Source organism: Empidonax traillii, unplaced genomic scaffold (genome assembly GCF_003031625.1).
Source record: "Empidonax traillii isolate 1590-97213 ecotype Southwest subspecies unplaced genomic scaffold, ASM303162v1 scaffold124:size1682992, whole genome shotgun sequence".
In the NCBI taxonomy this organism is placed as follows: domain Eukaryota; kingdom Metazoa; phylum Chordata; class Aves; order Passeriformes; family Tyrannidae; genus Empidonax; species Empidonax traillii.
Window position 1 is genome coordinate 935692 of NW_020955317.1, and position 27292 is coordinate 962983.

Here is a 27292-nt window from a genome sequence, read left to right on the forward strand (position 1 = left end):
ATGGAGGCCGCGCCGGCAGAGCCGGGTCCCCCCGCGCCGCCGCCGCCTCCGCCTCCTCCACCGCTCCCGGAGAGGAAGAAGAAGCCGCAGCGGGCGCCGTCGCCCGCCCGCCCCAAGGAGGTGCCCGGCTGGTCGCTGGCCAAGAGCCGGCGCGGCGGCCCCGGGGGGCACCCGGGCGCGGCCCCGCGGCTGTCGGCGAGCGGAGCGCACCCGCACCCGCACCCGCGGCGGGCGGGCGGCAAGGACGGGCGGCCCGAGAAGCGGGGGGCGGCGGGGGCTCGGACAGGAGGCAAAGGGCCGGCGGGGCGCGGCGCGGCGCGGCCGAAGGGCCGGCGGCACGGAGCCGACACGGCGGCCCCCGGGGCGCGGAGAACGGCGGCGGTGCCCGGCTCGGTGCCGGCGCCCGGGCCGGGCTCCGGGCTGACCGACAGCAGCTCGGAGGTGTCGGACTGCAGCGCCTCGGAGGAGGCGAAGCTGCTCTCTCTGGAGCTGGGGCTGAGCGGCAGCGATGGCGAGTCCCCCGGCAGCGCCCCGCCGCCGCCGCCCTCGGCCGGGGAGGCGTCGCCGCTGCCCGAGGAGCCCTCGGTCGCCTCCGTGGCCAGCAGCCGCCTGCAGCTCAGCACCTCGCTCGCCTTCTCCGACCTCACCGAGGAGCTGCTGGACGCCGGCACCGACGGGCTGCTCCGCGAGCTGGAGGACCTGCGTTCCGAGAACGACTATCTCAAGGTGGGCACGGCGGGACGTCCCTGGGCACGGCTCGGTGTGGCGCGGTATCCCTGGGCAGTACTGTGGCAAAACGTGGCGTGGGTCAGCCAGGGTCAGCATCGCCGTCCATAGCGTGGTTCAACGTTCTAGAGCTTTGCAGGGCGTCTGAGGGCACGGCTCAGCATGGCACAGCATCCTTGGACGTGGCATGGCACGGTGTGGCATCCATGTGCACGGCTCAGCACCTCTGGGCAGTAGCATGGCACATCATCCCTGGGAATGGCATGGCATGGCATGGCACTGCATGGCTCGGCATGGCACAGCATCCCAAAGTGTAGCTCAGTGTGGCACAGCATCCTTAGGTACAGCGTGGTGCAAGGCACCCCAAGGCATGATTGGGCACAGGGCACAGTTTGTCTCAGCCCGGGGTGCCCTGTCTCAGCCTGGCCTGACATCATCAAGCACAGCCTGGCCTGACTCTGTTGGGCAGCCCAGCACAGCCTGTCTGGGTGCAGGGCTTGGCACTGCTCAGCCCAGCATGACATCACTGGCACGGCACAGCCAGGAATGACCTGGCATGTTGTGGCTGGGCCTGGTTTGGCTCGTCTTGGCACAGCGTGGCATGACTGGATGCAGGGCCTGGCTTGCCTAAGCCTGGCATGGCCCTGCTGGACACAGGGCAGAGCTCTGTGGCTGTGGCACAGCGTGGCCCAGCTGGGCATGGTCCAGCGTGGTGTGGCATGGCTGGGCACTGCTCGGCTCAGCGTACCATGGCACGGCTTGGCACAGGGCAGGCACTGCCACAACATGGGCCAGCTCAGCCTGGCATTACCCAGCTAGGCATGGCTTGGCCTGGCACAGCACAGATGGGTGTAGCATGGCCAAGCCTAGTATGGCCCAAGCTCAGCATGGAGAGGCTCAGCACAGCCTGGACTGGCACAGCTCAGCATGGCTGGGTTTGGCTCAGCCTGGTTTGGCATCCTGGGACACAATATGGCATAACCTGACCTTGTGCAGCTGGGCACAGCCCAGCCTGGCATGGGGTAGGATGCTCCCTGCTGCTCTCCCTGCCCGCTGATGCTGCCAGACCCTCGGGAGATTTTCCAGCTCTCTTCTTCCCGCTGGTTCCTGTGCACCCTGGGGCCTTTTTCCAGGCGTGCAGAGTGGCTGCCTGGTTCATGGGTGCGTGATAAAGCCAGGGCAGACGTGCTGTCTGAGGGGACAGGGGCACAGAGCCATTCTGCCTCTGGCCACACGTTGGCCTGATGCACTTGGCACACGCTGCCTGCTGCAGGGTGGGCACCAGCACCCACCAGCTGCCACGTCCTTGGGGCTGCAGGCATTTTAAACCCTCTGATCTCCTTCAGGGTGGAGCTGTGAGTGAGATGCTTGTGCAGTCACCTGCTGCAGGGGTCAGGGATGGGTACCAGGTCTCCCTGACTGCTCTTCGGATGCCACAGGTTGGAAGTCAGGCCAGCTCTCATCTGCTGGTGCACACGTTTGTAAATGTGTCGGGATTGCAGCCCCGAGGTGGGAGCTGGGCATTGGTGACACACTCTAAGATGCTCAATCAGGCCCTTTGTCCATTAGTCAAGCCCCAGTTCACAGCTGGTGTCCCAACTCCTGCCAGAATTAGCAGCAACAGCTTAAGGGCTTTGATTTACTGGGAGTTGGAAAAATACAGATGAGGCCCCTCCGTTTCCAAGAACACGCGTGCGAGCGCTGCCATTCCTGTGGACAGAGTGATTGCTTCCTCCAGTTCCACAGGATCTCCGTCCTGGCAAGCTGCAGGCGTGTGGGGGGTGAGTGTTTCACCTGCCATGAGGAGTGGTAGCTCAAATCCCCTGGCCAGGAGCAGTGGGAAAGCGGAGAGCTGCTGGAGGTGTGCACCAAGACTGACCATGGGGATGCTGGTGGCATCCTCCCTCCTCTGCCAGCATGTGTGTCTCCTCTCTGACATGTGCATCCTGCTTACATCCATGTTTCTGTGTTGGAGCTCGCTTCTCCTGACGCTCAAGCAGGAGATTGGGGTGGTACCCTGGCTCCAGCTGGGCAGAAGCCCAGAGCACACTCCCCTTGTGCTCCAGAAAAATGCTGGAAGGTTTGCCTAGTTTCTCCAGCGAGGAGCAGTAAACTGGGCTGGCCTGGGCTGGGCTGCAGCAGATTGCTGGCTTGTGCTGTCTGTGCTAAAAAGTCAGGGATTTGAGGACTTAGGGCAAAAATAAAGCCCTAACCCAAGTGTTGGCATTGCCTGCCTTGCCACGCAGCTCCCTTCCCCTCGGGTGCGGATGAATCAGGCTTATCCAAGGTGACTTATTTCCTAGGACTCACTCGAGTAGCTGCAAATGAATATTTTTTTAATGTATTCACCAGAGCCAGCTAAAACCTAGTGCGTGTTGAAAGCGAGATGAGGATTTTTGGGGGTGGGAGGGTTTTGGTGACGTTCTGGCATGAGCCAGACGTGTGTGGTGCTACTACGCCCGTGTGCTGCACGCTGGGGTTTGGGAGCTTCCCAGCAGAGCTCCAGCAGTGCCAGCTCACGTCCCATCTTTCCTCAGCTGCCATAATAAAATGTACACGTTTAAACACATTTCACCCCTTTCTCTTTGCAGCCCAGATCTGTGCAAGGCTCTGCCTCCTTCCTCCCAGTTTGGGAGTACGAGGCGGACTGGTGTCTCCTCTTGTCCCTGGCTCTCAGGGCGGTGCACCTGCTGTAACCCTCCCTCAGTGGGTTATTCCAAGTGTTTTCCCAAAAAGGGGCTGTTCCTCACGTGCAGGTTGGCTGCCTGGTGAGGGAGGAGGTGTCTTGGGTGTCCTTGCCCCGTCTCGCTGTCGCTGAGCCGTGCACTGGAGAGCAGCTCCCAGCCCTGCTCAGTGGGCTGGAAAATGTGAGATGTGATACGGCAGCAGCTGCGGAGGGACAGGCAGACAAAGAGTGGGCATGGAGGGGGTTTGGAGCGAGGGGAGGGGATGCCTGCAAACCCTTTCCTCTCCTCCCTGCGGGAAGGGGCTTAGGCAAGAGCCATACAACGCTGGGAGCGCAGCCCTGCCTGTGCCTTCCTGCTGCTTACCCCCCCACCCTGCTCCCTGCCCTGAGTCATCCCACATCCCTCGGGGTTTTCGTGCATTTCCCAGCTCTGGGAGAAACATGCAGAGTGGGTGGGTGCCTTGTTTTCCCTCAGGCAGTCAGGGACCAGCACACACCAACAACGAGGGCTCTCTGAGAGCATCCCGAAGGGGCACTGGGGGCTGTGCCTGGGCAGCCTGGTTGACACTGAGCCCCTGCTCTGCTGCTGTTCAGATTCTGCCCAGCCACAGGGACAGGGACAATTCCCGGGGATCCCAGTAACCACCTGCAGAGCCAGGGGCACACAGCTTTGCCACGGAAGGGTCTTTGCAGCCTCTTGCCTTTTTGGATGGTACACGACACGGGTTGGGCTGCAGAGAGCCCCCAGCTGTTTGCCTGTGAATTTATGGGGGCAGGTGTAAAGGCGAGAAATGTTGGTTTTTCCCTCACTGCCAGTGCTGATCGGGAGCTGGTGTGCTGGCCAGGGGCAGGGATCAGTGCACAGGCTGCTGCGCTGAGCTTCATCCAGCGTGACATGGAGGGAAGGATGGCTGGTGTTTGCTGTCAGAGCTGGGCTAGAGCTGCTGTTAATGCACCTAAAAAAAAGCGTTTTGTGTGATATGGGCGTGCCTTGCCCATCCTTCCACCCACTGCACCCCGCCATGGGCTCGGGGACACGCCTGAGCACCCTGGGCAGTTTCCTTTAAAAATCCCCTCTGATTTTATTTTCTCTCTAGCAAATTCTAGCATAATTCCCTCTCCTGCCTGACGGGCGCTCAGAGTTAATTGAAAGCTGCTGCTTTTGTCCTGTAATCTGGGAGGAAGCCGGTGCTTGTTGCTCCTGCACGGTAATCCCTGTCTTTGCACGAGGGAGCCGCGGGCGCAGCCGCTGCCAGCAGGACCCTGAGATTTGCACAAAGGCACCACTGCAAATCATCCAGGCAGCTTCCAGCCTTTCTCCTCCTCTACATCCCGCACTGAGGTTTAGGGGTGCCGGTGGGGGTTGCAGGCAGGGCTGTGCCCCACAAAGCGCTGCCCGTCCCCCACGGGCAGGCGGCTGCTGCTTGGCTGTGCCCCAGAGCCTGGGGCTGCCAAAGTGAGGGTGTGTGTGCTGGCAGCGGCTCCGGAGCCAGCCATGGCGGCATTTGCATGATCCTGTTTTGTATCCCTGGCTGCTTTCTGCTTCCCGGAGATAGCGGGTCCTGCTGAGGAGCTGCCGGCGTTGCACAGAGTCTGAGCTCTGCTCTGAGCTCGCTGCATTCTTGCACTCACTGAAGCCAGCGACTAACTCCCCTTGGGAAGGAGACCCAAAGGTTTAACTCTTCTTCTGCAGCCTCTGATGGGTCTGGTGTGCATTTTGAGGTGTGCTCTGCTGTCCCCACTGTCCCCCCTCCTGCCCTGACGCTGCTCAGGGCCATCACCCTAAAGCTCAGCCCTTTCTGGGTCTTGCCCTTCCAGGAAGAGCTGGTGTCCTGCAAGTGGATGTGTGGACACAGCTGTTACCTCCTCCTGCTCTGAAAATGCATGGTTCCTTTTTCCTGAACTGGAACCAGGCAGTTTGCATCCCACCTTTTCGTTTCTTAGTTTCCTTAATAATCTCCCTGGGGAGAGTCGGTTGTCTCCGAGGTTTGTGCGGAGGAGGTTGAGGGAAGGTTGTCTCTTGGGCTCCTCCATCGAGGGTAACCTGGCTCCTGCAGACACAAAATGGGCTGTTTGCTTCTGCACACAGTCCTTCGGGCATTCAAATGAGTCTCCCTGGACTGCAGATTCCCAGTGTCTTTTCCAAGACAGGTGATTTCTGGTGTAAAAACACCGTGAAATCTTTGCCGCTGCAGAAGGCAGGACGAGCAGGATGCAGCAGTGGGTAATCCTGGAGGATGGAGGGCGTGAGCACCCCAGGAGTGTTTGGAGGCTGTGACTACACACAAGGGTGGGAACCCTGTTATTTACAGGACAAGTGGCCGAGCACAGCAATTGTGTTGGAGAGAAGTCGTTTATCTCCTCCTCAGTGTTGCCCACCTCGTCTCCATTTCACACTTCATTTATCGTTGCTTATGGTGCACCATGCTCACAATGCCACCCCCGAATCTGTGGTGTTTCTGTGGGGTTCCTCCCTTCCCCTGGCTCTGCTCTCACCTTAATCCAAACGGAATTTTTACTGAGTTGGGCATCAACTCCAGAAAATGTGCAGATGCACAGGGTGAGGCTCAGTGGCTGTCACAGACTCCCGAAGCCATAAGGAGCCCCCTTTGCAACCCACCTGCTGCCTCCAGACCCCACAGGGCTGCTCTTTTGCCATGGCTTGGCCGTGAAGGAGGTCAGCTCTGCCCTCCTAAGGTCTCCTCTAGCTAGCTGGCATTTTTCCACTCTCCGATCCTAATCCCTTTACTATGGCTTAGTGGCGTGGCTTCCTTCCTTGGGGCAAGCTGGGGCTGCTGGGCTGTGGCCACTCCAAGGGTTTATTGGCGTTATAGGATGCGGGTAAATTCCTGTGGCTGGAGCGAAGGGAGGTGCTCCTTTCCCAGCCCCCCCAGTGCCAGCCCTGCTTCAAAATCCCCCAGCCCCATCCACAGGGAAGCAGCCAGTGAAGGAGCAGCTCAGGGCTGTGTCTCCAGGCCGTGGATCCCGCTGGACACGGCCTCCCCCTAAAATAACGGTTGCTACAACCCGAGGCATAAACAAGCAGGAGCTCTTAGCAGGGCAAGCCCAGGCTTCCTTCCAAGCAAATGCAAGGTTTGGTTGGGTTTTTTCCAAGGTCCCTGCTCCCTGCCCTGCTCAGCTGCTGCCTGGGGAAGCCGCATAGCAAACGGGAGCGGGAAGGGTCAGTGCTGGAGTGGGATTGGAATTGTATTCCAGCCACGATTCTCCTGACTTTGGTGGTGAGAGGCTGTTTTCCACCACCCGTTGCACTGCGCCTGCTCACCTGCAATCCATAATGCTTTTTTGTCCTACGAAAGCTGCCAAGGAATAGATGCCATAAACCAGCTCCCTGGGCTGGTTTGGCTCCCTGGGGGATTTCACCCCTGAAATCCGGGGCGGTTTCATGTGCCTGGGGGGGTTCCAAAATGTATCTGCAGTGATGCCCTTTCACAGGACAGTCTCTGGCAGTCCCTGGAACAGCCTGGCTGGGTGTCCATCTCGGAGCCTCGGGGCTGTTTCTGCTCTGTTGTTGTTCTCAGGACCCCCCAGCAAGAAGCAGAGCAGTGGAGGGTGGCCGGACACTGGCAGCCGTGGTGCCACCGGGCTCTGCCAGCCCGGGCCAGGAGATAATCTGGGATTGTCTAATTGACGTTCCTTCTTTGTCACAAAGTGTTTAAAGCCAACAGTGAGTGACTGTGACTTGTCCCTGCAGCTGCCACCCCCCTCCCCGGGCTCAGCTTTGCCTTTTGGGGAGTTCTTGCAGCTGGGGCTTTGTCTGGGCTGGGTGAGCGTGGCAGCCGCGGTGCCAGCGCCTGGCAGAGCCGGCACAGAGCTGCAGTCTCGGGCTCTAGGACACTCTTATGGGCAGTGTGGGGAGCAGAGAGGTCCTGTGCCCCTCTGCCCAGGGTGAATCAGGGCTGAGCACCCCCACTGCCTGTGCTGGCCCCTCGTGTCCCTCCCCTGGCCATGCTGTGGTGCAGGGTGGCAGCAAGAGCCCTTCACTTCTCAAGTGGCAGTTGTGTTTGGCAGCAATGGGTGGTGTTTAGTGGTGGGGTTTTTGGCAGGAATGCAGGGGTTTGATCCCTTCCCAGGAGCGTGCTGGGTCCACCGGGTCTTGTCAAGGAGGAGAACAACCAGTGTGATGGCTGGAGCATTTGCTTGGAGGATTGGGGTTGAATCTATATTCATGGCTACATGGAAGGAGCTTTGGGCAGTGCAGCCCGTGTGGATCCACAGGGGACAGTCCTTGAGCATTCCCAGTGGACACAGCCCTGGATGGGGCTGGACGGGGCGGTGGCACTGGGGATTCCACAGCAGTTGTGTGCTGCAGCCCTGGAGGAAGCTTTGGGTTGGCACCTGTGCCAGCAACCCCTGGCCCTGCTGTGACAGTGATGCAAAGGTTTCATGCCAGAGGCTGTGCTGGGCTGGGAGAGCTGATGGGACTGGGAAGGGGTGGAAATGGGCACCCAGCTCAATGACTGCTGCTTGGTGGCAAAACAAGGGGCAAACTCTGGTCCCCCGTGCTGGTGGCATCTCGTTCATGTCCCTGCATTGCCTCCCCTGTCCTCGCCTGCTGTCTTCTCCCTCCCTCCCTTGCCTCCCTGACACATCTTTTCCAAACATAACCTAATTTTTCTCCCTGTGGCTGCTGCCTGAGCTGCTCCTGCAACTCCTCTCCCTCCCCCTCCTTCCTCTTTCTTTTACCACAAATACTCTCAGGCACCCATGTTGACTGTTCCCCCACAATGGGTGTCAGGCTCGTGTGTGGGTGATGGTGCCCAGCTGGCTTTGAGCCCTTTTCCTGCCAGATTTGGGCTTGACCCAAGGAGTTGAAGGCCTGTGAAAATGGCTTATGGGGTGGAGGAGGGCAGGGGAGCCACAGTGGCGAGGTGTCCCACAGCTCTGCCCCCTCTAACACGCATCTCCCCACAGGATGAGATCGAGGAGCTGCGCGCCGAGATGCTGGAGATGAGGGATGTCTACATGGAGGAGGACGTGTACCAGCTGCAGGAGCTCCGGCAGCAGCTGGACCAGGCCAGCAAGACCTGCCGCATCCTGCAGTACCGGCTGCGCAAGGCCGAGCGCCGCAGCCTGCGCGTGGCACAGACCGGCCAGGTGGACGGGGAGCTCATCCACAGCCTCGAGCAGGACGTCAAGGTGAGCCTGGCAGGGCATGTCCCTACCCAGGCAGGGCCCCCAGAGTGGTTCTTGATGAGCTGTGGCCATGGAGGTGGCAGGGGATGCTGGGCTATGGGGAGCTCCGTGGGGCCGTGCTGTTTGTGAGGCTGTTGATGGGGACAGCACGATTCCCCACTAGCAGTGGGGATGTGAGAAGTGGGAGCAGTGCTTTGACTGTGCCCAGACCCCAGATCTGAGGACATCTTGGGGTGGAGATGGCCAGTGTGGCCCAAGGATGGGGGTTTCAGTGCCATTTGTGAGGTCCCTTATCCTGCTCCAGTGGGGATGTTATGGGGCCACCACTGAGGGCAAGGAGGGAGTGTGGGAATTAGGACCCTGGGCACCTGGGAGCTGCTCCTTTCAGCACTTGGGGAAACTTTGCAGAGCCCCAGGAATCACAGCACTCCAGGCTGGGGCAGGGACAAGGGGATTTCTGCAGGGTGACGTTGCTTTGCCCTCGAGGAGCTGCTGGTGCCGGTGAGTGTTTGCTGAGGGCTCTTGCTGACACAGCTGCTGCCAGGAGGGGGATGTGGTGCCAGTCAGAGACAGCTCTGCATGGATGGGCAGCGGTTCGAGGACTAACTTTGTTTTTTGAGCAGAAAACAGCCGGTCCTGGTGCCAAGACATGTCACAAGTGTAGGGCTGTGAACCCGCCTTGTGCTGCCCATCCCTGCTGGGGCCCTGATCCCCTCCCCAAACCTCCCATCAGCCCCCAGCTTGGGCTGCTGCTGCCAAAAACGCCTCCTCCAGCTTCTCCCTTTATGGGAAAGAGAGCACAGCCCATCCTTGGGGGAACAGGAGCCTGGCCCCATGGCCTGAACCCCCCCCAGGCCTATAGAGGGTCTTGCTGCTGCCTCCTCAGCCCTGGTGTCCTGGGTTGTGCTGAGGAAAATGGGCATTGGGGACAATTCTTCCCTTCCTATGGATGCAAGAGTGAATGTTTTGTGCTATTAAGCTCCCTTTATGCCAGGGCTGCTCCCTTGCAAGGATCTGGAGAAGAGAGGAGGCTCTGGGGTGGATGTAGGCACCCTTCACCTCGGGGCAGCTGCTGGTTTTTCTGTAATGTGATGCAGCAGCTCGCCTTTCTCCTGACCAGCACAGCTGCTGCCCACAGTGAGAGGCTGCCTGTTCTGATGCTTCCCAACAGATTTTCCAACTGTCTGGGGGCTTTTCCAGCCTCATGGTGTAGGAAGAAGGTAGAAAAAGGCAACAACAGCATGGGGTTAGAGATGGAGAAGGCAGGTTGGCCAGGGGATGGGGGCATGAGGCAGCCTTGCAGCTGGGGTAGGGGGAACATCAGTCAGCACATGTTCAAGGGACACACACAGGAGTCAGGGTGTCACCCACCAGTGTCTGCTCCAGGGGATCTCAGTAACAGCCTGAGGTTCTCTGTGTGAGTATTGTAGGTGCCCAGGAGCCGCAGTCCCAGCCCCCTGCACAGTGTGGCAGTCTGATGAGACCCCTGTTGTGTCCCCAGGTGGCCAAGGACGTCTCTGTGCGGCTCCACAATGAGCTGGAGGTGGTGGAGAAGAAGAGGATCAGGCTGGAGGAAGAGAACGAGGACCTGCGCCAGCGGCTCATCGAGACCGAGCTGGCCAAGCAGGTGGTGCAGAACGAGATGGACAAGCTCCGAGAGGTGAGTGGGGCACGGGAGGAGTCCCCAAGGCTCTGCTCGTAGCAGGTGTCCTGGCCTTGAATCATGGGATCCCCCAACCCTGCTTGAATCACTGAAACCCAAACCGTGCTGCAGATGCTTGTGAAACTTGAGCAGTGCCTGCCCTCGGCACGATTCATCCCACCCTGCGGGCACAGGCTGGCTCTGCCCCTTCTGGGGGGGCTGCAGGACTTCCCCCCTGTGCCAGAGACACTTTATATGTCCTCATCCCCTCGCTCAGCCTGGCCACCTGGGCTGTGCCCAACTCCTGCTGGGCAAAGCCCGGAGTGATGTGTGGGGTCTGTGTGTCCCTGGCACAGTGCCCAGTGCTGGGTGTATCCTGACCACATGCTGCTGGTTCAGACTGAGCTGAGCTGTGGGGCTGCATGGTAACCGTGTCCCAGTGGTGTCCCAGTGGTGTCCCAGCAGTGCCCTGGTGGTGCTGCAGAGCTGGGTGGGTGCACAGTCCCCTCTGTGTCCTGCGCAGCCACACCTGTACCCATACGCGCAGGTCCAGGGCACTCTTGTGCCACATTTGGGACCAGCTCCTGGCACGATGTTATCCTTGGTGATAGGAAAGGCATCCTGGTGACAGCATGGACTTGTGATGCATTGCAGCACTTGTAACCCACTTCCCTACTGCCCGGGATGCCTTCGGTCCCCGGGGAGCCTCGGGAAGCACCGCTGGCTGAGCCATCAGGGCAGTGTGGGGGAGGGAAGGGAAGGCTCTCACTTCCCCCACCGTGCTTCCTGCACACGGCTTGGGATCTCTGGGGCCATCTCATCTCCATTTAATGCCGGGACCAGCTCCTGCGAAGGACCTGCAGGACCCGGCCGTGGTCTCACCCATCCCCTCTCAGCCACTCTCCCGCCGGTGACACGGAGCAGTGTCCCCCACACGGGGTGCCTCGTCCCTGGGCTGCGCAGGCTCCACTGACAGCCATGAAATGGGTTTCCCTGCAGCCGGGAGTGCAGGCTGAATAACAAATGGCAGCAGTGGGAGCCGGGAGGGAGCACTCCCGCGCCTGGGAAACAGGCAGAGAAAATGGTTGCGTGGTCAGTGTGTGGGGGGCTCCCAGAGGCAGCTGCTGCCTTGCCCTGGCTGAAGAGCCTGGGACAGGACAGGATACAGCCCCTCTCTGCAGCTGCCTGAGCCCAGAGGGGACGCTGCCGGCTGGTACAAGCTCAGAGATGGTCCCCAAGCTGGGGATGGAGTGTCCCCAGGGTAGCAAGGGCGTTGGGGTTACTCGCTGATTGCAGAGTGCTAATTAGGCAAACATTAGACAAAGTGAGCTAACAGCCGTCCTCCACCTCCTCCCTGCTGCTGGAGGGCACAGAGCCTGGCAGAGCTGAGAGCCAAGAGGCTGCACAGGGCTGGGCTCACCCCTCAGGGCTGATTATTTCTCTCTTTCAAGAGGTTTCTCCCATAATTGGATAATTGTCTGGGGATCATCCCCAAAGGCACAGGCATTTTCCTCTCTGCTCTACACCTCCATGGCATCTCCTGAGGGGGGGGGGGCAGGAAAAAAGTATGACCAATCCGTGTACCCCACGCCAAATCCGCCACGTGGAGCCTCGCTGTGACCAGACCCTCAGGTACAGCCACCCCAAGGGATGCTCCCAAGGTGGAGTGATGACATCTGACCCAGGGTGCTGTGCCTGGGGTGCTTGGGGCTGCTTAAGGCTGGTGATGTCCTGTGTCAGCCCCAGTCCCCAGCGCAGTGGGGGTGAGGGCTGTCGACGTGGCACAGCCAGCCCCTGGAGGAGGCTCTGCAGCTCCAGCAGCTCCAGTGATGGTCGTGGCCTTAATAGGAAAGCCTGGAGCCCGGCACCTTGGCACAGGCAGCAGCTTACATTTCACAGCTGCTTTCTTTGGCTGTTGGGCCTCAGCACCAGCTTGGAAATAGGTCCAGGGCAGCTGCATGGATCGTGCTCATGGGGGCTGTGTGGATGTTCTTGAAGGTTTTCCCCCAGCTCCCCTCCCCAGGGTGCTCTGGGCACCCGCTTTTTTCTCACACTTTTGGTCTCTCTTATTGCTCTGTCTGCCTTCCCCATCTCCCAGCTGTCCTCACTAGCCTGGACATTGTCCCTTGTGTCCCCAGAGACCCTGAGAACCCAGTCAGCACTGTCCTGTTGAGGAGCCCTCCCTATAGCTGAATGACCAGGACATGTCCCTTGCTTGGGGAAAAGGCAATGGGGAATGTCATCAACTGCTGCTCTCACACTGGAATGCCCTGAGAGCTGTCCCTTGGCCTGGGGGTTGGATTCCCTGCTCCATCCAGCCCTGACAGTGACTGTGACTCAGCCTCTCCACTCTCCATGGCTCATTTCCTGCTCACTCTGCTCTCTCACTGCTCGCTTGCCTGCAGGGGGAATTTCTGGCCAAAGCTCGCCAGTCCAGCTCCCTCCAAGCAAAGGGCCTCCCTCAGCCCACCAAGGCTCGGGGTTTTCCTGGGGTTCACAAGCAGCTGGAAAAGTTGGCGTGGATGTCCATCCATGCTGTGTCTGTCTGTCTGCACTGGGGTGCTGTGGGATTGCTATGGGTAACAGCTCTCTCTGCTCTCTGCAGAATTCCCTGAAGAAGCGGGGCTCTCGCTCGCTTGGGAAGACGGAGAAGAAGCCGTCAGTGCAGGTATCAGTGCCAGTGCATCCAGGACACACCACAGTGACCCACCAACACCCAGGTCACGGTGCCAGCTGGAGAATACGCTGAGCCCAGGAGTAAATCTGGGCACGGCAGTGCCATCCCCTCCTTGCAGGGCTTTGCAGAGCTTTCCTGCCTCTCAAAGCCCCCGCATAAGGGAGGGATTGATGTGCTGGGCCTTCCTCTTTGTCCTCAGCCGCTCCCTTGTCTCATTTATCAATGGAGCAGCAGTGGCCAGGCGGTGGCTTTAACCCTTTCCCTGTGTAAGGAGCTGAAGGACTTTGGCTTTTACGTTTCAAAGCTGCTTGTGCCCTTGGGTTGTGGCTGTTGCAGCCTGGCTCTCTCCTGCCTGTCAACAGCTCTGCTTGAGAGTGGCCTGAGAACCTCAAGGGGTCTGGGAGAGCAGAGGGTCCCCACAGGGGATGACTGGAGGCCACACGCTGTCCCTGCCCCTCACAGGCTGCCAGGGCAGAGAAGGGGATGGGGGATTTGTCGGTGGCAGCAGGATTTCAGCTGTCACTTGCTGTTGGGCTGAGCTGCTGTGACTCGCTAATGCTGTTACCAGGGCTCGGAGAGGCAGAGCTGCTGTTGCTGGGATAGAAAGGCAAGAGGAAAAATCCTCTTTCAAAGGCAAAAAGACATGAAAGGTTTATTTTGGGGAGCAGATCTGTTCCCCCAAAGCTGGAGCAGGGAAGGAGACACAGTAAAGCTACTCCTGACTGAGAGCTTCTCATGGCAGGAACCCTGAGCACCCCAAGGGTTCTGGGTGACAGCTGCTGGCACAGCCCCCTCTGTGCAGCTGCAGGACAAGGATCCCCAGGCCCTCAAAGACATTCCCCTTCAGTCTTTCATTTGTTATTTCCCTTTAACTCCATCCTTGAGATCCCTTTTCCGGCCAGCACAGCGTCCTTCCCCCACTTCCCCAGAGAGCAGACTGTGGCTTTGCACCTACAGCCGGCTCTGCCCTGAGCTGAGGGGGCCCCTCCATCACCCCTTTCCCAAGGCTGAAGCCCCTCCTCTGTCTCCTCCTGGGGCAGGAAACAACCCCCAGCTTTTGGCGGCAGTAAAACCCCCTTCTGCTCCCCACACCCCTGCGGAGCTGAGACCCCTCAGCCTGGGGATGCAGGGCTGGATGCAGCCCCAGCTCTGTGATGCTCCAGCAAGAAGCCCACCCTGGGCTTCCCTGGGTGCAAATGCCCCTGGATGTGGCCCCTCCATCTGCTCCCTCTCCAGTGGCAGGGCTGGTGGCCCTGCGGGCACAGATAATGATGATTCATCAGCAGCTTCCTGGGCCCCTTTCCTGCCCGGCCGGCCGAGCTGGGTGAGCATCAGCACTCACCAAAAATGGAGCTGTGGGGGACAGACTCAACACCAAGGTCTGCCCAGACCCCAGGGATACTCGAGGGGGTCCTGGGGATGTGTGTGTCCCTCTGGCAATGCCAAGGGGTAGAGGGACATGCTGGGCCCGCTGCTTTTTTTTTTTTTTCCCTGGAAAAACAGGAACTGAGGTCATGTCTGCCCTGGCGGGGAGAGCTGCCTGCCAGCCCTCCCCTAATCTCCACAGCTAATTAGGGGGACGCAGTTTAATGCGCCTTAACGAGGCCACATCTCTGTGCATGAGCACAGAACAGCAATAGGGTGGTTCCTGTGGTCAGGGCAGGACATTTGGGGAATAAAACATCACCCCAAACTCATGGGATCCTCCCCCCCCACCTTCCCATCACCCTCGTTATGAGCAGTCCAGGAAGTTTGCAGAGTAAATACCTGCTGCAGGGTTTTAGGGGTGTGAGGGTGGGCATGGCTGGGAGAGCTGGGGTCTGGATCATGCAAAGAGGGGGACAGACTGTTCCTGCGAGCCAAGAAAAGGGGAATGGAGGTGAGTTCAGCTATGAAAAGGGCTGCCAGGGTCACCAGCCACCTGGCCAAAGGGCTTGGCCACCCCCACCACCCACCCAGCTCCAGCGGGTGCAGCAGGGTGAGGGTCACGGCCAGGCAGGTCCCCTCCTGGCAGCCACCACACCAGAGCTCAGAGCACTCAAGTGACCCCACAGCACGGGAAGCTGTGAGCTGGACGTCAGGAAATCCTGGTCCTCCATCCAAAAACCTTCCCAGAGCAGAGAAACCTCTGTCTGGGCAAATAGCCAAAGTGCTAACTGCTAAATAAAAAAAAACAAAACAAAACACACTGAGAAACAGTCCTGAAAAGCAAAGGGGCTTGGGAAGGGACTAGAGTGCTGATGCTGAGGCTTTGCTTGGGTTTTCAGTCCCCTGGCAAAGTGGTGGCAGCGAGACCAAGGGCTGGATTTCAGGAGGTTTCCAGCTGAAACTGCTACTTCTCTGTTCTGTGATGGAGCGTTTAGGGCTGAGTGGGAGGAGCAGAGCCCTGCTGAGGGTGCAGTGCAGTGGCAGCAGTGCCAGTTGTTTCAGTGCTTGCCGATTTTAGGGGAGGAAACCTTGGTTACTTTCGTTTTGCCCTGTGGAGTCTTGACAGCTTTCTGTCCGTCTCTGCCCTGTGGTGGATCGGGCTGGGCTTGGTCTACCCATCCCTGCTGGTGGCTCGATGTCCTTCCTGGGGCCAGAGCCATGGGTCTCCTTGCCCAGGCTCAGTGCTGTCCCTGAAAGCCTCCAGGATAGATCTCAAAGCTTCTTCCCCTCCGTGAGTGGCTGCAGCTTCCCTGGGATGACTGGGGTGGGAGGGTGGCAAGTCCCCAGGGCTCTCTCAGAGCCACCATGGCCCCTATGAGCACCTTTCCAACCCCCACACCCTCCGTGTCCCCAGGAGGACAGCGCAGACCTGAAGTGCCAGCTGCATTTTGCCAAGGAAGAGTCGGCTCTGATGTGCAAGAAGCTGACCAAGCTGGCCAAGGAGAACGACGGGATGAAGGAGGAGCTGCTGAAGTACCGGTCCCTGTACGGGGACCTCGACAGCTCCCTCTCCGTGGAGGAGCTGGCCGACTCTCCCCACTCCCGCGAGGCCGAGCTGAAGGTGCACCTCAAGCTGGTGGAGGAGGAAGCCAACATCCTGAGCCGGAGGATAGTGGAGCTGGAGGTGGAGAACCGCGGGCTGCGGGCGGAGATGGACGACATGAAGGGCCAGGGGGACAGAGAGCTGCCGGGGCAGGACGCGCGGTTCCTGGTGGGCGTCTCGAGCTGCGGGGACGGAGGGGACACGGTGGCGGAGCTGCGCCGGCACCTGCAGTTCGTGGAGGAGGAGGCCGAGCTGCTGAGGCGCTCGCTGCTGGAGCTGGAGGACCAGAACAAGCTCCTGCTGAACGAGCTGAGCAAGTACAAGTCGGAGCACGAGCTGGACGTGACGCTGTCGGAGGACAGCTGCTCGGTGGTCAGCGAGCCCTCGCAGGAGGAGCTGGCCACGGCCAAGGTGCAGATCAGCGAGCTGAGCGGGAAGGTGAAGAAGCTGCAGTACGAGAACCGCGTGCTGCTCTCCAACCTCCAGCGCTGCGACCTGGCCTCCTGCCAGACCACCCGGCCCATGCTGGAGACCGACGCCGAGGCCGGGGACTCGGCACAGTGCGTCCCCACCGCCGGCTGGAGGGACGGCACGGGCGGCGGCGAGGCCGATGGGCAGGACAGGCTGCCTGGCAATGGGAAGGTGCTCGATGGCCCCGCCAAGGTACTCAAGCCCAAGGACCTGGAGACCTTGCTGGGCATCAGGGACCAGGCGACGCTCGTCAGCAAAGCGATTGACGTCTTAATTTCGGATGCCAACGGCTTCACCTCCGGGCTGAAGGCTTGCCTGGACAACGAGTGCGCGGGGGTGCTGCTGGGCGAGGCGGTGGGCAGCGGTGGTGAGAGCCCCAGCGACGCCAAGCTGATGAACGTGCTCCTCATGCGTCTGGGAGTGCTCCAGCAGGACCTGGGCTGCCTCGTGAGGAAGGTGGACCACCTCACCGGCGGCCTCAAGGAGCACACGGACTCTTTCCCCTTCTCCAGCCCCAGCAGCCACGACGTCACCAAAGAGGGGTTGCAGAAGGAGCATTCCTCCGACTTCCAGGTACAGCTTCTTCCCACATCCCTCACAGCAGCTGCTGCTTTATTTGCTGCCCCATTTCCTCCTGCTTTAGCGGAGCAAACCCTGATCCCCAGTGTAACCTCCCTCCTGCCTCTCCAGAGCGAAATCCAGACTAACACTTCACTGCATGCCAGTGGCACCGGGGACAAGGTAGGACTCTGCTCCAACAGAGTGTGCCCAGGGCAGGAGGCAGTGGGAATTGTGGCACATCCCAGCACAGGCTGGTCATGCAGAGGCTGCCCTGCCCGTGGCCAGGGGGTCTCAGGTGCAATCCCTCCTTATCAGGGGCTGATGTTTTAGCTGCTCAACCCAACATCCCCAGCTTGGAAGCTCTTTTGTGTTGGGGATGCGCTGGGTGGGAGGAGAGCGGCCTGTAGCCCCTGAAAGCAACCCAAATTGTGGGGATTCTGCTTGCAGGACGCCTCAGCTCCCAGGGGTGCCCAGGCAGGGTAATTTGGAGAGCAAAGGCTTCAGGGCAAATCTGCATCCAGTGAGGAGCACCTTTGGAGCAGAGGAGAGCAGCTCATGCCTTGCTATCACCCTCCTCTCAGGGGTCCCAGCTCATGCTGGGGACCAGGGATGTCAGTGGTGGGTGGGGCTGCGGGCACAACCCCTTTTCTGGAGCACACTCCCTTGTTCAGAGTCCTATTTTTCTGCATGTGGTCCCACCAGTCCCGGGTCCCAGTCTCCCCCAGTCACTGCATGGCACCGTAACTGGTGTTTGCACATTTTTTCCCTCTTTCTCTCTTTCTTTCCCTTTCCCCAAACAATCCAGGCCACGTGTCTCCTCATCCTGTGTTTCCTTTTGGTTTCCGCATTGTCTCCCGCCATGGTGATGAAGCTCCTTCTCCTCATCATCCTTTTTGTCGTCTTGTAGTTCTTTACCGTTTCGGAGACCCATTGTTTTGTTTTCTGGCTTTTTTTTCTTCCCGCTCTTTTGGTTTGTTCTCATTAACTTGCCCACGCATGCAGCAGCCTGATTTTAGGGACGCCGACCCTTTCCGCATCCCCCACGCCAAGGACACGGACCCCGCACATCCCCGGAGCTACAAAACCTGCCGGCCTGAGGAGAACGACTCCTACGCCAGCGAGGTATGACACGGGCAGGGAGCTGCTGGGGACAGGGCTGGGGGACAGGGCTGAGAGCTGGGCACCAGGGAAGCTGCAGAGCCCTGCTAGGGAGGGACACGGGGAGGTGCAGCCAGACACAGCCCACCATCCCTGTGGCCTCTCCGGGCTGTTGCAGATGAAGGAGCTGCAGCTGGTGCTGTCAGAGGCCAACGAGAGCCTGCGGGGGCTGCAGGAGCAACTCTCGCAGGAGAGGCAGCTGAGGAAGGACGAGGTGGACAACTTCTCGCAGAAGATCTGCCAGGTGAGTAGGCAGCAGCCTGTCCCCCACACCCGTGGCTGTGTCACATCCAGCCCCAGCCCAATGTCCCGCTTGGGGGCCTGGGTGTCACCTGGGAGCTCACACAGCATGTCCCACCTTCAAGGGTCACAGGCTGAGCTCACTCCTCTCACACATGGGTGTGCAGCCATGCAGAACTTCCCCTGTGGCACTGCCTCAGTGGCTCTGGTGTCCCCAGCACACTGCCAGGGCATTGCAGCTCCCCAGAATAGGGATATGGGGCTGACACCAGGTTCAGCCCAGACCCTGGGGTGGAGACAGGCTCCTGGAGCCCACACATCTCCCCACAGCTGAAGGAGGATCACCAGAAAGCGCTGCTGCGGCGGGAGTTCGAGCTGCAGAGCCTGAACCTGCAGAGGCGGCTGGAGCAGAAGTTCTGGAGCCAGGAGAAGAATCTGCTGGTGCAGGAGTCGCAGCAGTTCAGGCAGAGCTTCCTCCTGCTCTTCATGAAGCTCAAGTGGTTCCTCAAGCGCTGGCGCCAGGGCAAGATGGTGCACAGTGAGGGCGAGGACTTTTTGGAGGTACAGTGGGCTGAGGGGCTCCCACCCCAGCTGCCTTGGTGGGGGGAGCACACCGTGGGGCATCCCCAGGGCTGTCCCTTGTGCCTACACGTCCCACCCAGGGCTGTTTGGGTGTCCCCCGACCCTGGCTGGGGGCTGTGGGTCCCCTCCTCACCCCAGCCATGGTGTCTCCCACAGGTGAACAGCATGAAGGAGCTGTACCTGCTGCTGGAGGAGGAGGAGCTCGCCCCACAGCAACAGGCAGACAACAAGATGTGTGCTGGGGACACCTGGACCCCAAACACAGTGAGTGGGGTCCCCACAAGCCCAGGGGTGGATCAGGGCAGGATCAGCCCTTGCTGTGGCATATGTGAGGTGCATCCTGTGCAGACTGGAGCCCAGGGGCTGAGCTTCCTTATCCTGCTCCGATGGGGATGCGATGGGGCCACCAATGAGGGCATGAGTGGGCAGGGAGGGAGTGTGGGGACCAGGACCCTGGAGACCTGGGAGCTGCTCCTCTCAGCCCTTGAGGAAACCTTGCAAAGACCCAGGCATTGTGGCACTGTGGGCTGGGGCAGGGACAAGGGGATTTCTGCAGGGTGACGTTGCTTTGCCCTCGAGGAGCTGCTGGTGCCGTTGATTGTTTGCTGAGGGCTCTTGCTGGCACAGCTGCTGCCAAGTGACATGGGGTGGTGGTTCCTCTCGGGGTACATGGCTGGGTAGGGATGCTCACTGGAGACACATCACCCCCAGGGCTGGTCCCTGCCTTGGGAGCAGGGCTGGGATGCAGAGAGGGCAGCTGCCATGGAGCCCCCCCGCCTTGGGTACCCTCTGGGTCCCATCTCCCTGTGCTCACCCCTGTTCCCTCTGCAGCCCAACGAGTGCATCAAGACTCTGGCAGACATGAAGGTGACCCTGAAGGAGCTGTGCACGGAGCTGCGGGAGGAGCGGCGCGGGGCCAGCGAGCTGCAGCAGCAGTTCACCAAGGCCAAGGCTGCCTGGGAGATGGAGCGCGCCGAGCTCAAGTGCCACATTACCCAGGTGGGAGCCCTGGGCACCCCGCGGGCTGGCAGAGCCCCCTCCTTGCCTGTTTGGGGGCTGGGGGGCTGCCTGTACCCCGTGCCAAGCGCTGGCCATTGGGCAGGGCTGGGAGCAGGGTGGCACTGTGGGAATCTTAATTAGCAGCCGCTCAGGCAGGCGAGTTTCTATAGCAACGGGGCTGGCATGGAAATCTGACTGTGGAGCAGCAGAGGATGCTCTTTATTTCTCTGCTGGGTTTGTATAGGGGGGGTGGGATGGCACAGGGGCTCAGCATCCCTGCCCAGGACAGGCATCTGAGAGTGGCGTCACAGCCCTCCTCTCCTCTCCAGAGTTACAGCGCAGGTGGGGGCTCTGCATTCCCTGTGGATGCTGCAAAAGGAATGCATATGTGGTGTGGGCAGGAGGTGGAGGGAGGGCAGCCTGGGCTCCTGCCTGCAGAATCAGTCCTGTTGGTCCCCCAGCCCTGCCCTCCCAGTGATGAGGGGTTTCTGCTCCATCACACTGTGTTAGCTGCAGCCCACGGCTGTACATCAGCTCTGCTCCCTAGAGCAGGTGCCAGTGCTTTCCAGGCAGGATTTCTCCAGGCAGAGCTCAGCAGTAGTCCCCAAGTCCCCACTCCCCCTCAAAAGAGAGCAGCACCCCAGTGGCAGCAGCATCCTTGGGGGCTGCTCTGCCAGCCCGGCAGGTGATGCTGCCCCTCCCCAGGAGCCAGGTCCCTCATGGAGGAGTGTGGGCAGAGCACAGCCAGGCAGGCAGGACATTCAGCCTGTGTCCCACTGGGTGACCATCTGCCAGGCCAGCTGGCACAACATGGCTGCAAGCCAGGGCTGGCCATGGTGCCCACAGCACACAGCCTTGGGGGCACGCTTGTTGCCCGAGCTGGCAGCATGGGACCAGCAGTGGGAAGCGGGATGCCCACAGCCTTGCCCCTCTGCTGGAGGTGTCCAGCACCGCTCTGGAGCCACGGGTCCCCCACAGCCAGCAATGTGTGTGTCCCTGCAGCTGGAGTCAAAGGCAGGCAAAGGGATCGCAGAGCGCGCGCTGCCGGACTGGAAGGTGGCACTGAAGAGGGAGCGTGAGGAGCACCAGCACCTCTTGGCAGAGTCCTACAGCGCCGTCATGGACCTCACCAAGCAGCTGCAGATCAGTGAGAAGAACTGGAACCAGGAGAAGGTGGAGCTGCTGGCTCGCTTCAAGGAGGAGCAGCAGCAGGCAGAGCAGCAAGCGAAGGATCTGCAGAACAAACTCAACCAGGTATGATGTCCCCCATCCTGAACGTGTCCTCCAGCCTCTGCCGCTTGCCCAGAGGGGCACATATTGCAGATGTTGATTGGCTGTCACATTCTCCAGTTGCAGAAAGGATCCAACCCATGGGCATTGAAGCACTCAGAAATGGAGAAGCATGGCAGCAACTGGAAAGAGGTGGGTAAGAGAGGGTGGAGGGCTCTCAGGGTGCTCCTTGGTTTCAGGTCTATGCTGAGGGATGGGTGGGAGGTTGTGTTTACCCCAGTTAACACCCTCTCAAACAGCAAATGATGCTGCAAGTGGGAGCACCAGGAACTGGGGAGAATGAGAGGGTGGAGGGCATAGCTGAACCCCAAGGGCTTCCATGGGGTTATAAAAAACTGATGTAAAAAAGGTGTGGATGCAGTGAGCCCCATGCAACCCTGGGAATGGGATGCTGGGCCTGGGAGTATGTGGGAAGCTGGTGGTGCTGGGGGGGAGCAGGATGCAGCCCATGCTCCAGCCCGTCTCTGTGCTTTGGTCCTGTGCTGGCTGACCCCGGAGCTTTCTCCTGTGCCCTCCTAGGCTCTCAATGAGAAAATCACAGACAAGGAGACAATCTCTGAAACAGAAGCCAAGGGAACCAACCTCAAAAGGTGAGTGTGCTGGTGCCTGCATTGTTTCCAGGGCACGGAGAAGGCCCCTGGGCTTGACATCCCTGACAATCAGGGAGAGATGCAGCCATGGTCCAGGGTAGTGCTAGAGGCCAAGGGCTCTCCATGAGGAGTAGAACTGGGCATCCAAGAAGGTCCCACTGTGGTGGGAGCACCATGCCTTCATGTCCCCCAGCCTGCTGCCCTGTCCCCTTTTGACCCCAATCCTCTTCCCACAGGACCAAGTCGGTTTCCTCCATGTCAGAGTTTGAAAGCTTGCTCGACTGTTCTCCCTACCTCCCTGGAAAGACCGTGCCAGGGCTGGGTGACCATGCCCGGGGCAAAAAGTCATCCTCAGCCAGCCAGCTGCTGCCCAACGGGATCCGGGACAGCGCCAGCGTTCCTCCCTCCAACTGTACATATGTGAATATTGAACAACCTGCCCCCGACAGCCTGGCCAAGGAGAAGCTGGGCGTCTCCTCCTGGGACTACTCGCGGGCAAGCAGCCTCTCCGGGCACGACCCAGCCCACAAACAAATACAGAGGAGCTACACGGCGCCCGACAAGACGGGGATCCGCATCTACTACAGCCCGCCGGTGGCGCGGCGGCTGGAGGCGCCTCTGGTGCACAACAAGGAGGGCAAGATCATGATCGAACCTGGGTTCTTGTTCACCATGGCCAAGCCGAAGGAGCCGGAGGAGTCGGCCAGCACTGAGGGCACCTACAGCCAGTGGCTGTGCAACTTCTCCAAGCAGCAGCGGGAGCTGCTGGACGGCGGCGCGGTGGAGGGCGCGGTGCCGCCGGTGCCTCGCTTCCCGCCGGCGCTGCACGACCTGGAGATCTCGGGCAACATGAGCGACGACATGAAGGAGATCACCAACTGCGTGCGGCAGGCCATCCGCTCCAGCTCCCTCGAGAGGAAGGTGAAAAGCACCTCCAGCCAGACGGTGGGGCTGGCCCACGTGGGGACACAGACCATCCAGACGGTGAGCGTCGGCCTCCAGACCGACCTCCCGCGCGGCGCTGGCATGCACGGCAAGAGCTGGTCCCCGCGCAGCTCCTCCCTCGTGTCCGTGCGCAGCAAGCAGATCTCCTCCTCCCTGGATAAGGTCCATTCCAGGATCGAGCGGCCGTGCTGCTCCCCGAAATATGGCTCTCCGAAGCTCCAGAGGAGGTCTTCCTCCAAGCTGGATGCCTCCAAGGACAGAAGCCTGTGGAACTTGCACCAGGGCAAGCAGAACGGCTCTGCCTGGGCCCGCTCCACCACCACCCGCGACAGCCCCGTGCTCAGCAACATCAACGACGGCTTGTCCAGCTTGTTCAGCGTGGTGGAGCACGCGGGCAGCACCGAGTCCATCTGGAAGCCGGGCTGCCCCGAGAGCAGCCGGGCCAAGCCCGAAGCACCCAAGTATGGCCTCGTGCAGGAGTTCTTCAGGAACGTCTGCGGGCGGGCGCAGAGCCCCACCACCCCCCAGGAGAAGAAGGAGGCCGCTGGGGAGGAGGGCAGCAAGAGAGCCGAGCACCCCAGCGCCGTCACCCACCACCCAGCCGAAAACATCTCCCGCGTCCTGAACAAGAAGGTCCTCAAGCAGAGCAGCTGCGAGGACCCCAAGCCCTCGTCCCCCGGGCAGGGCAGTAAGGACACAGCCCTGCGGGACCCCGACCTCATCTCGGCCTTAGCCAGCGAGGTAACGAGGCACGGTGCCCCCCGGGGTGTCCCGCCGTGGCGGAGGTCGGGGTGCCCGGCCCCTCTAACCCGGCTGTGCCCTGTCTATTTTTGCAGGACACGGCGTGTGACTGCAGCTCCCAGTCCCTCACGTCCTGCTTCGCCCGGCCGTCCCGCTCCGCCGTCCGCCACTCCCCCTCCAAGTGCAAACTGCACCCCGCGGACCCCCCCAGGGCGGAGGAGAAGCCGGGGGCCTCGAGTGAGTGAGGACGGGGGGCCGGGGGACGCAGCTATCCAGTGCCTGCTATCCAGAGTCCTGCCGGAAGAGCGCCCGCGCTGATGCCCGCGGGGGCCCCTCTCGGAGGCGGCGCGGGCGCATCTGTCTCCTAAACGTCCCCTCGCCCCCGGCGGGGACGCTTACGAAGCAGATGTGGGGCCGGAGGCTGCCGGTAGCCCTGGGGGCGCGGGGACATCCCGGCCGGGGTGGTCACTTCACCTCCCGCTGCCGGCACTGGGGGGTCCTCGCCGGTGCCCACCAGCCCGGGAATGTTAGCTGACACCCCGCCACGCCGAGGGCTCGCCGGGCCCTGAGAAGGGGAGAGCGGCCGGGGGAGGCTGCTCGTGTGGACAGGGAGGGCTGGGGGAGAGCGTTGCCCTATAGAAGCACTGGCTGGAGGTGCAGTGCTGTGACAGCCCCGCGGACAGAGGGTGTTGGTTCTGGTGCTGCCTGCCCTGCCTGGGCTCCGGCTCATCCTGCCAGCCCCGACTGCGGTGCTGGCTCTGGTGCTGCCAGCGCTGTCCGCCCTTTTCGGGCTCCAGCTCATCCTGCCAGCCCCGATTGCGGGCGGTTGCATCAGCCGCACGTGCTTCCCCGGGCAGGAAGGAGGAGGGAGGGAGGCTCCCTGCGGTCACCCGGGCTGCGCTGGCTGGGGGGGGCCCTCCCTGGCCATCCCTCTGCTCTGGGGGCGCTGCTGAGGCCCCTTTGCTGCTGGGAAGGGTACTGGTGGTCCCTGGGGCTCCTCAATTGCAGGGATAGGGTCGCTGGGTGCACAGCATGGGGAGAGGCAGTGTGTGCCACATCCATGGTGCCCCTGCCTTGCACCCACCTCCTTGCTTGTGGCCACTTGTAATTATTTCTCCTCCAAGTGCTGAATATACATATTTCTCTTTTTTTTTTTTTTTCTCTCTTTTCTTGTTTTGTTGTTTGTTTGTTTGTTTTTTTTTTTCCCCTCCACTTCTGGCTCTGGCCAACTCCGGACAGCCTGCAATGTAAAACCAAGTGCATTTTAAAAATACCGAAATGAGCTACATTGGAGAGGCACCAATTGGATTAAGAGATTGTGGGTTGGGAGGCTGCAGCGTGGCCCGTGGCCTGCGCTGCACATCCCTCTATCACCACCAGAAAAAGCCTTACCTGAGGAGGGAGGGGGCAGCAACCTCAGCCCCCACGGCAGTGCAGAGCTCCTGGGGCCAGGGGTCTGTGACCCAGCCCCACATAGAGCAGCACTGGTGCTTCTGTGCAGCTCCAGGAGAGAGCAGAGATTTCTGAGGCAGCTGCCTGACCTATTTTCGATCTGCCTGCCAGGGGCCAGGCAGGGATTCACCCAGATGGAGCTGCCTGCAAGGTGCCTGTGGATCCTGGGGCTCTGTGCATTGCTCTAGGGCTGTGTACACTGCTCCAAGGGTCCTGGGCACTTGGCACTGCTCCAAGGGGCTGTGTACCCTGCTCCAGGGGCTCCATGTGCTGCCTCAGGGGCTCTGCATTGCTCTGGAGCACTGTACACTGCTTTTGGGGCTCCATGCACTGCCCCAAGGGCTCTGTGTGTTGCTCTGGGGCCGTGCATGCTGCTCCAGGGGCTTTGTACGCTGCCCCAGGACCTCTGTACGCTGCTCCAAGGGCTCCGTGCGTTGCTCTGGGGGTGTTTACACTGCTCCCAGGGCCTCTGCACATTGTCATCCTGCAGTTCCACTTACAAACTGCTCGTGCTGCCGAGGCTGCTGCCCTCTCCCGTCCAGCCCAGCCGCTCTCTGCCCGCAGCAGCAGCAGCAGCAGGGCTGCATCACTGCCACGTCGCAGCCTCCGTCAGCACCTCCGCGACGGCCACTCACTGCCTGTGTCTCCAGACACAAACCAGCATCAGCCAGGGCTCTTCAGGCCCAGCACCGATGGCCTTTCGCTCCTGGCCCCACGGGGACCCTCGTCACGCGGGTGGGGGACACACAGGGCAGGTGCCACCCACCCTCACCAGCAGCCGGGGCCGGACGCTGTCCCTGCCTTGCCGGGGAGCAGTTGGGTCTCTGTCCCACAGCACTGCCACGGGTGATCTCCTGCTGTACATAGATCCTTTCGGGGTGGTTTTTAGCCTTTTCATTGATAAATTGGGGTTTTGGTTTTGTTTGTTTGTTGCTTTGTTTGGATTTTTTTTTAAAGACTTCTCTACTTTTGGAATGTGGTTTCTCATTTTTACAACTGCCTTTTAATTATTTGTAATATTGGTCAGTTCTGTCTTACTCTGTAAATAGCAGTGCTGGGCATTTCCCAGGGGGGCTGAGCCGAGGCTGGCAAAGGATTTGTGGGGAAAATTTGAGGTGTGGAGGTGGCTGATTCTACCCCAGCCCCTGCATGGACTCTGCCCTGTCCTCCACACACACCAGTGCCCAACCTGGGGTGAAGCCCGAGGTGTTTTTGGGCAAAGCCACGCTTGCCCCTGCCCTGTCCTCCTGCCTCCTCTCACCAGCCCATGCCAAGGTCGCATGAAGGGCACCTTGTGCTCCGATGACAGGCTCCCTGCCCACCCTGTCCTGCACCCCTGTACCATGCCTGCTTGTTGTGTGATGAATAAAGGTCCTACAACCCCTCACCCCACACCCTTGGTGCTGCATTCCTGTGCTGTGGTGGGGGGACCATGGTGCTGCAGAGGGAGGTGTGGGGTGATGCATCCTGTCCCTCTGCCCCCACCATCCTGCCTGCTGCCCAGCCCACACACGGTGTCTCATCCTCTCCTCACCTGCCCCTCTCTCCCTGACACCATCCCCATGTGCTGACCCCACCTGTGCCACAACACCAGGGCTTCTTGTCACCACCTGTGGGTCTTCCATGGCCTCACTGCCAGTGCTGTCACCCCACACCAGGCTCCTCTCAGCTTTGCATTGTTTGTGTGATGCTGGTGTTTCTCATGCCCCCCTGTCCCGTCCCAGCCTGCCCAGCTCACCCCAGCCTGCACCCACAGCCCCTTTCCCATCACTGCCCGTGGCTTCTTGTCTTTGTGCCCCTTGGTTGGACTCGATGATCTCAGAGGTCTTTTCCAACCTTCATGATTTTGTGATTCTCTGATCACCTGCAGGTCCCAGCCTCCTCCAAGGCTCACTCCATTAAACTGACCCTCCCTGAGGTCCTCCAACACCCACCATGAGCCACCTCTCCTCCTTTTGCTCCTCCATCACCTTTCATGCCCCATCCCTTTCATCCCTGCTCTTTGATCCCCTATGCCCCACCCCTCTTTATTCCTCTCTTTCATCACTCACCTAACCCAACCCAACCCTCCTTCCTGTCATCCTCCATCACCCTCCACCCCATTCCTCCTTCCCATGCTCCATCACTCACCCTATCCCATTCCTTCTCCTCTGTACCTCCTTTTATGTCCCACCCCTCCTTCTGCTGCTCTTTCGTTGTCCACCCATCCCTCCTTCCTGTGCTGTCACCCACTGTGTCCCATCCCGCCCTGCCACCCTCCTCCATCACCCACCAGGTCTCATCTCTCCTTTCTGTGCTCCTCCAGCAGCCACCATGTCCTGTCTCTCCTTCCTGTCCTCCTGCATCCTCCATCATGTCCTATCCCTTCTTGTGCTCCACTGTCACCCATGACCTCTTATCCCTCCCT

At 60.4% G+C, this 27292-nt stretch overlaps 1 protein-coding gene across 2 annotated transcripts; it reads left to right on the forward strand.

Moving 5' to 3' along the window:
• Nucleotides 1–397: 397 nt before the first annotated feature.
• SOGA1 (suppressor of glucose, autophagy associated 1) lies at nt 398–26275 on the forward strand. Of its 2 annotated transcripts, none has more exons than XM_027883334.1 (16): nt 398–726; nt 8345–8569; nt 10068–10226; nt 12814–12876; nt 15668–16900; nt 17891–18010; nt 18165–18290; nt 18617–18847; nt 19025–19132; nt 19700–19867; nt 20870–21121; nt 21218–21289; nt 21677–21747; nt 21984–23433; nt 23529–23670; nt 24673–26275. In XM_027883334.1, the coding sequence occupies exons 2-16, from the start codon at nt 8372–8374 to the stop codon at nt 24699–24701; spliced, it is 4422 nt and encodes a 1473-aa protein (XP_027739135.1). In that variant the 5' UTR covers nt 398–726; nt 8345–8371; the 3' UTR covers nt 24702–26275. The 2 variants fall into 2 exon arrangements, with proteins under 2 accessions (XP_027739135.1, XP_027739134.1); XM_027883333.1 differs by having other exon boundaries at nt 645–726; nt 17894–18010.
• The last annotated feature ends 1017 nt before the right edge of the window (nt 26276–27292 follow it).

Bases quoted from the DNA above. Each gene is read 5' to 3' on its own strand.
- SOGA1 (XM_027883334.1), top strand. From the start codon at position 8,372: ATGCTGGAGATGAGGGATGTCTACATGGAGGAGGACGTGTACCAGCTG. The intron at 10,227-12,813 runs GTGAGTGGGGCA...TGCTCTCTGCAG, and splicing joins AGATGGACAAGCTCCGAGAG to AATTCCCTGAAGAAGCGGGG. The intron at 21,290-21,676 runs GTGGGTAAGAGA...GTGCCCTCCTAG, and splicing joins ATGGCAGCAACTGGAAAGAG to GCTCTCAATGAGAAAATCAC.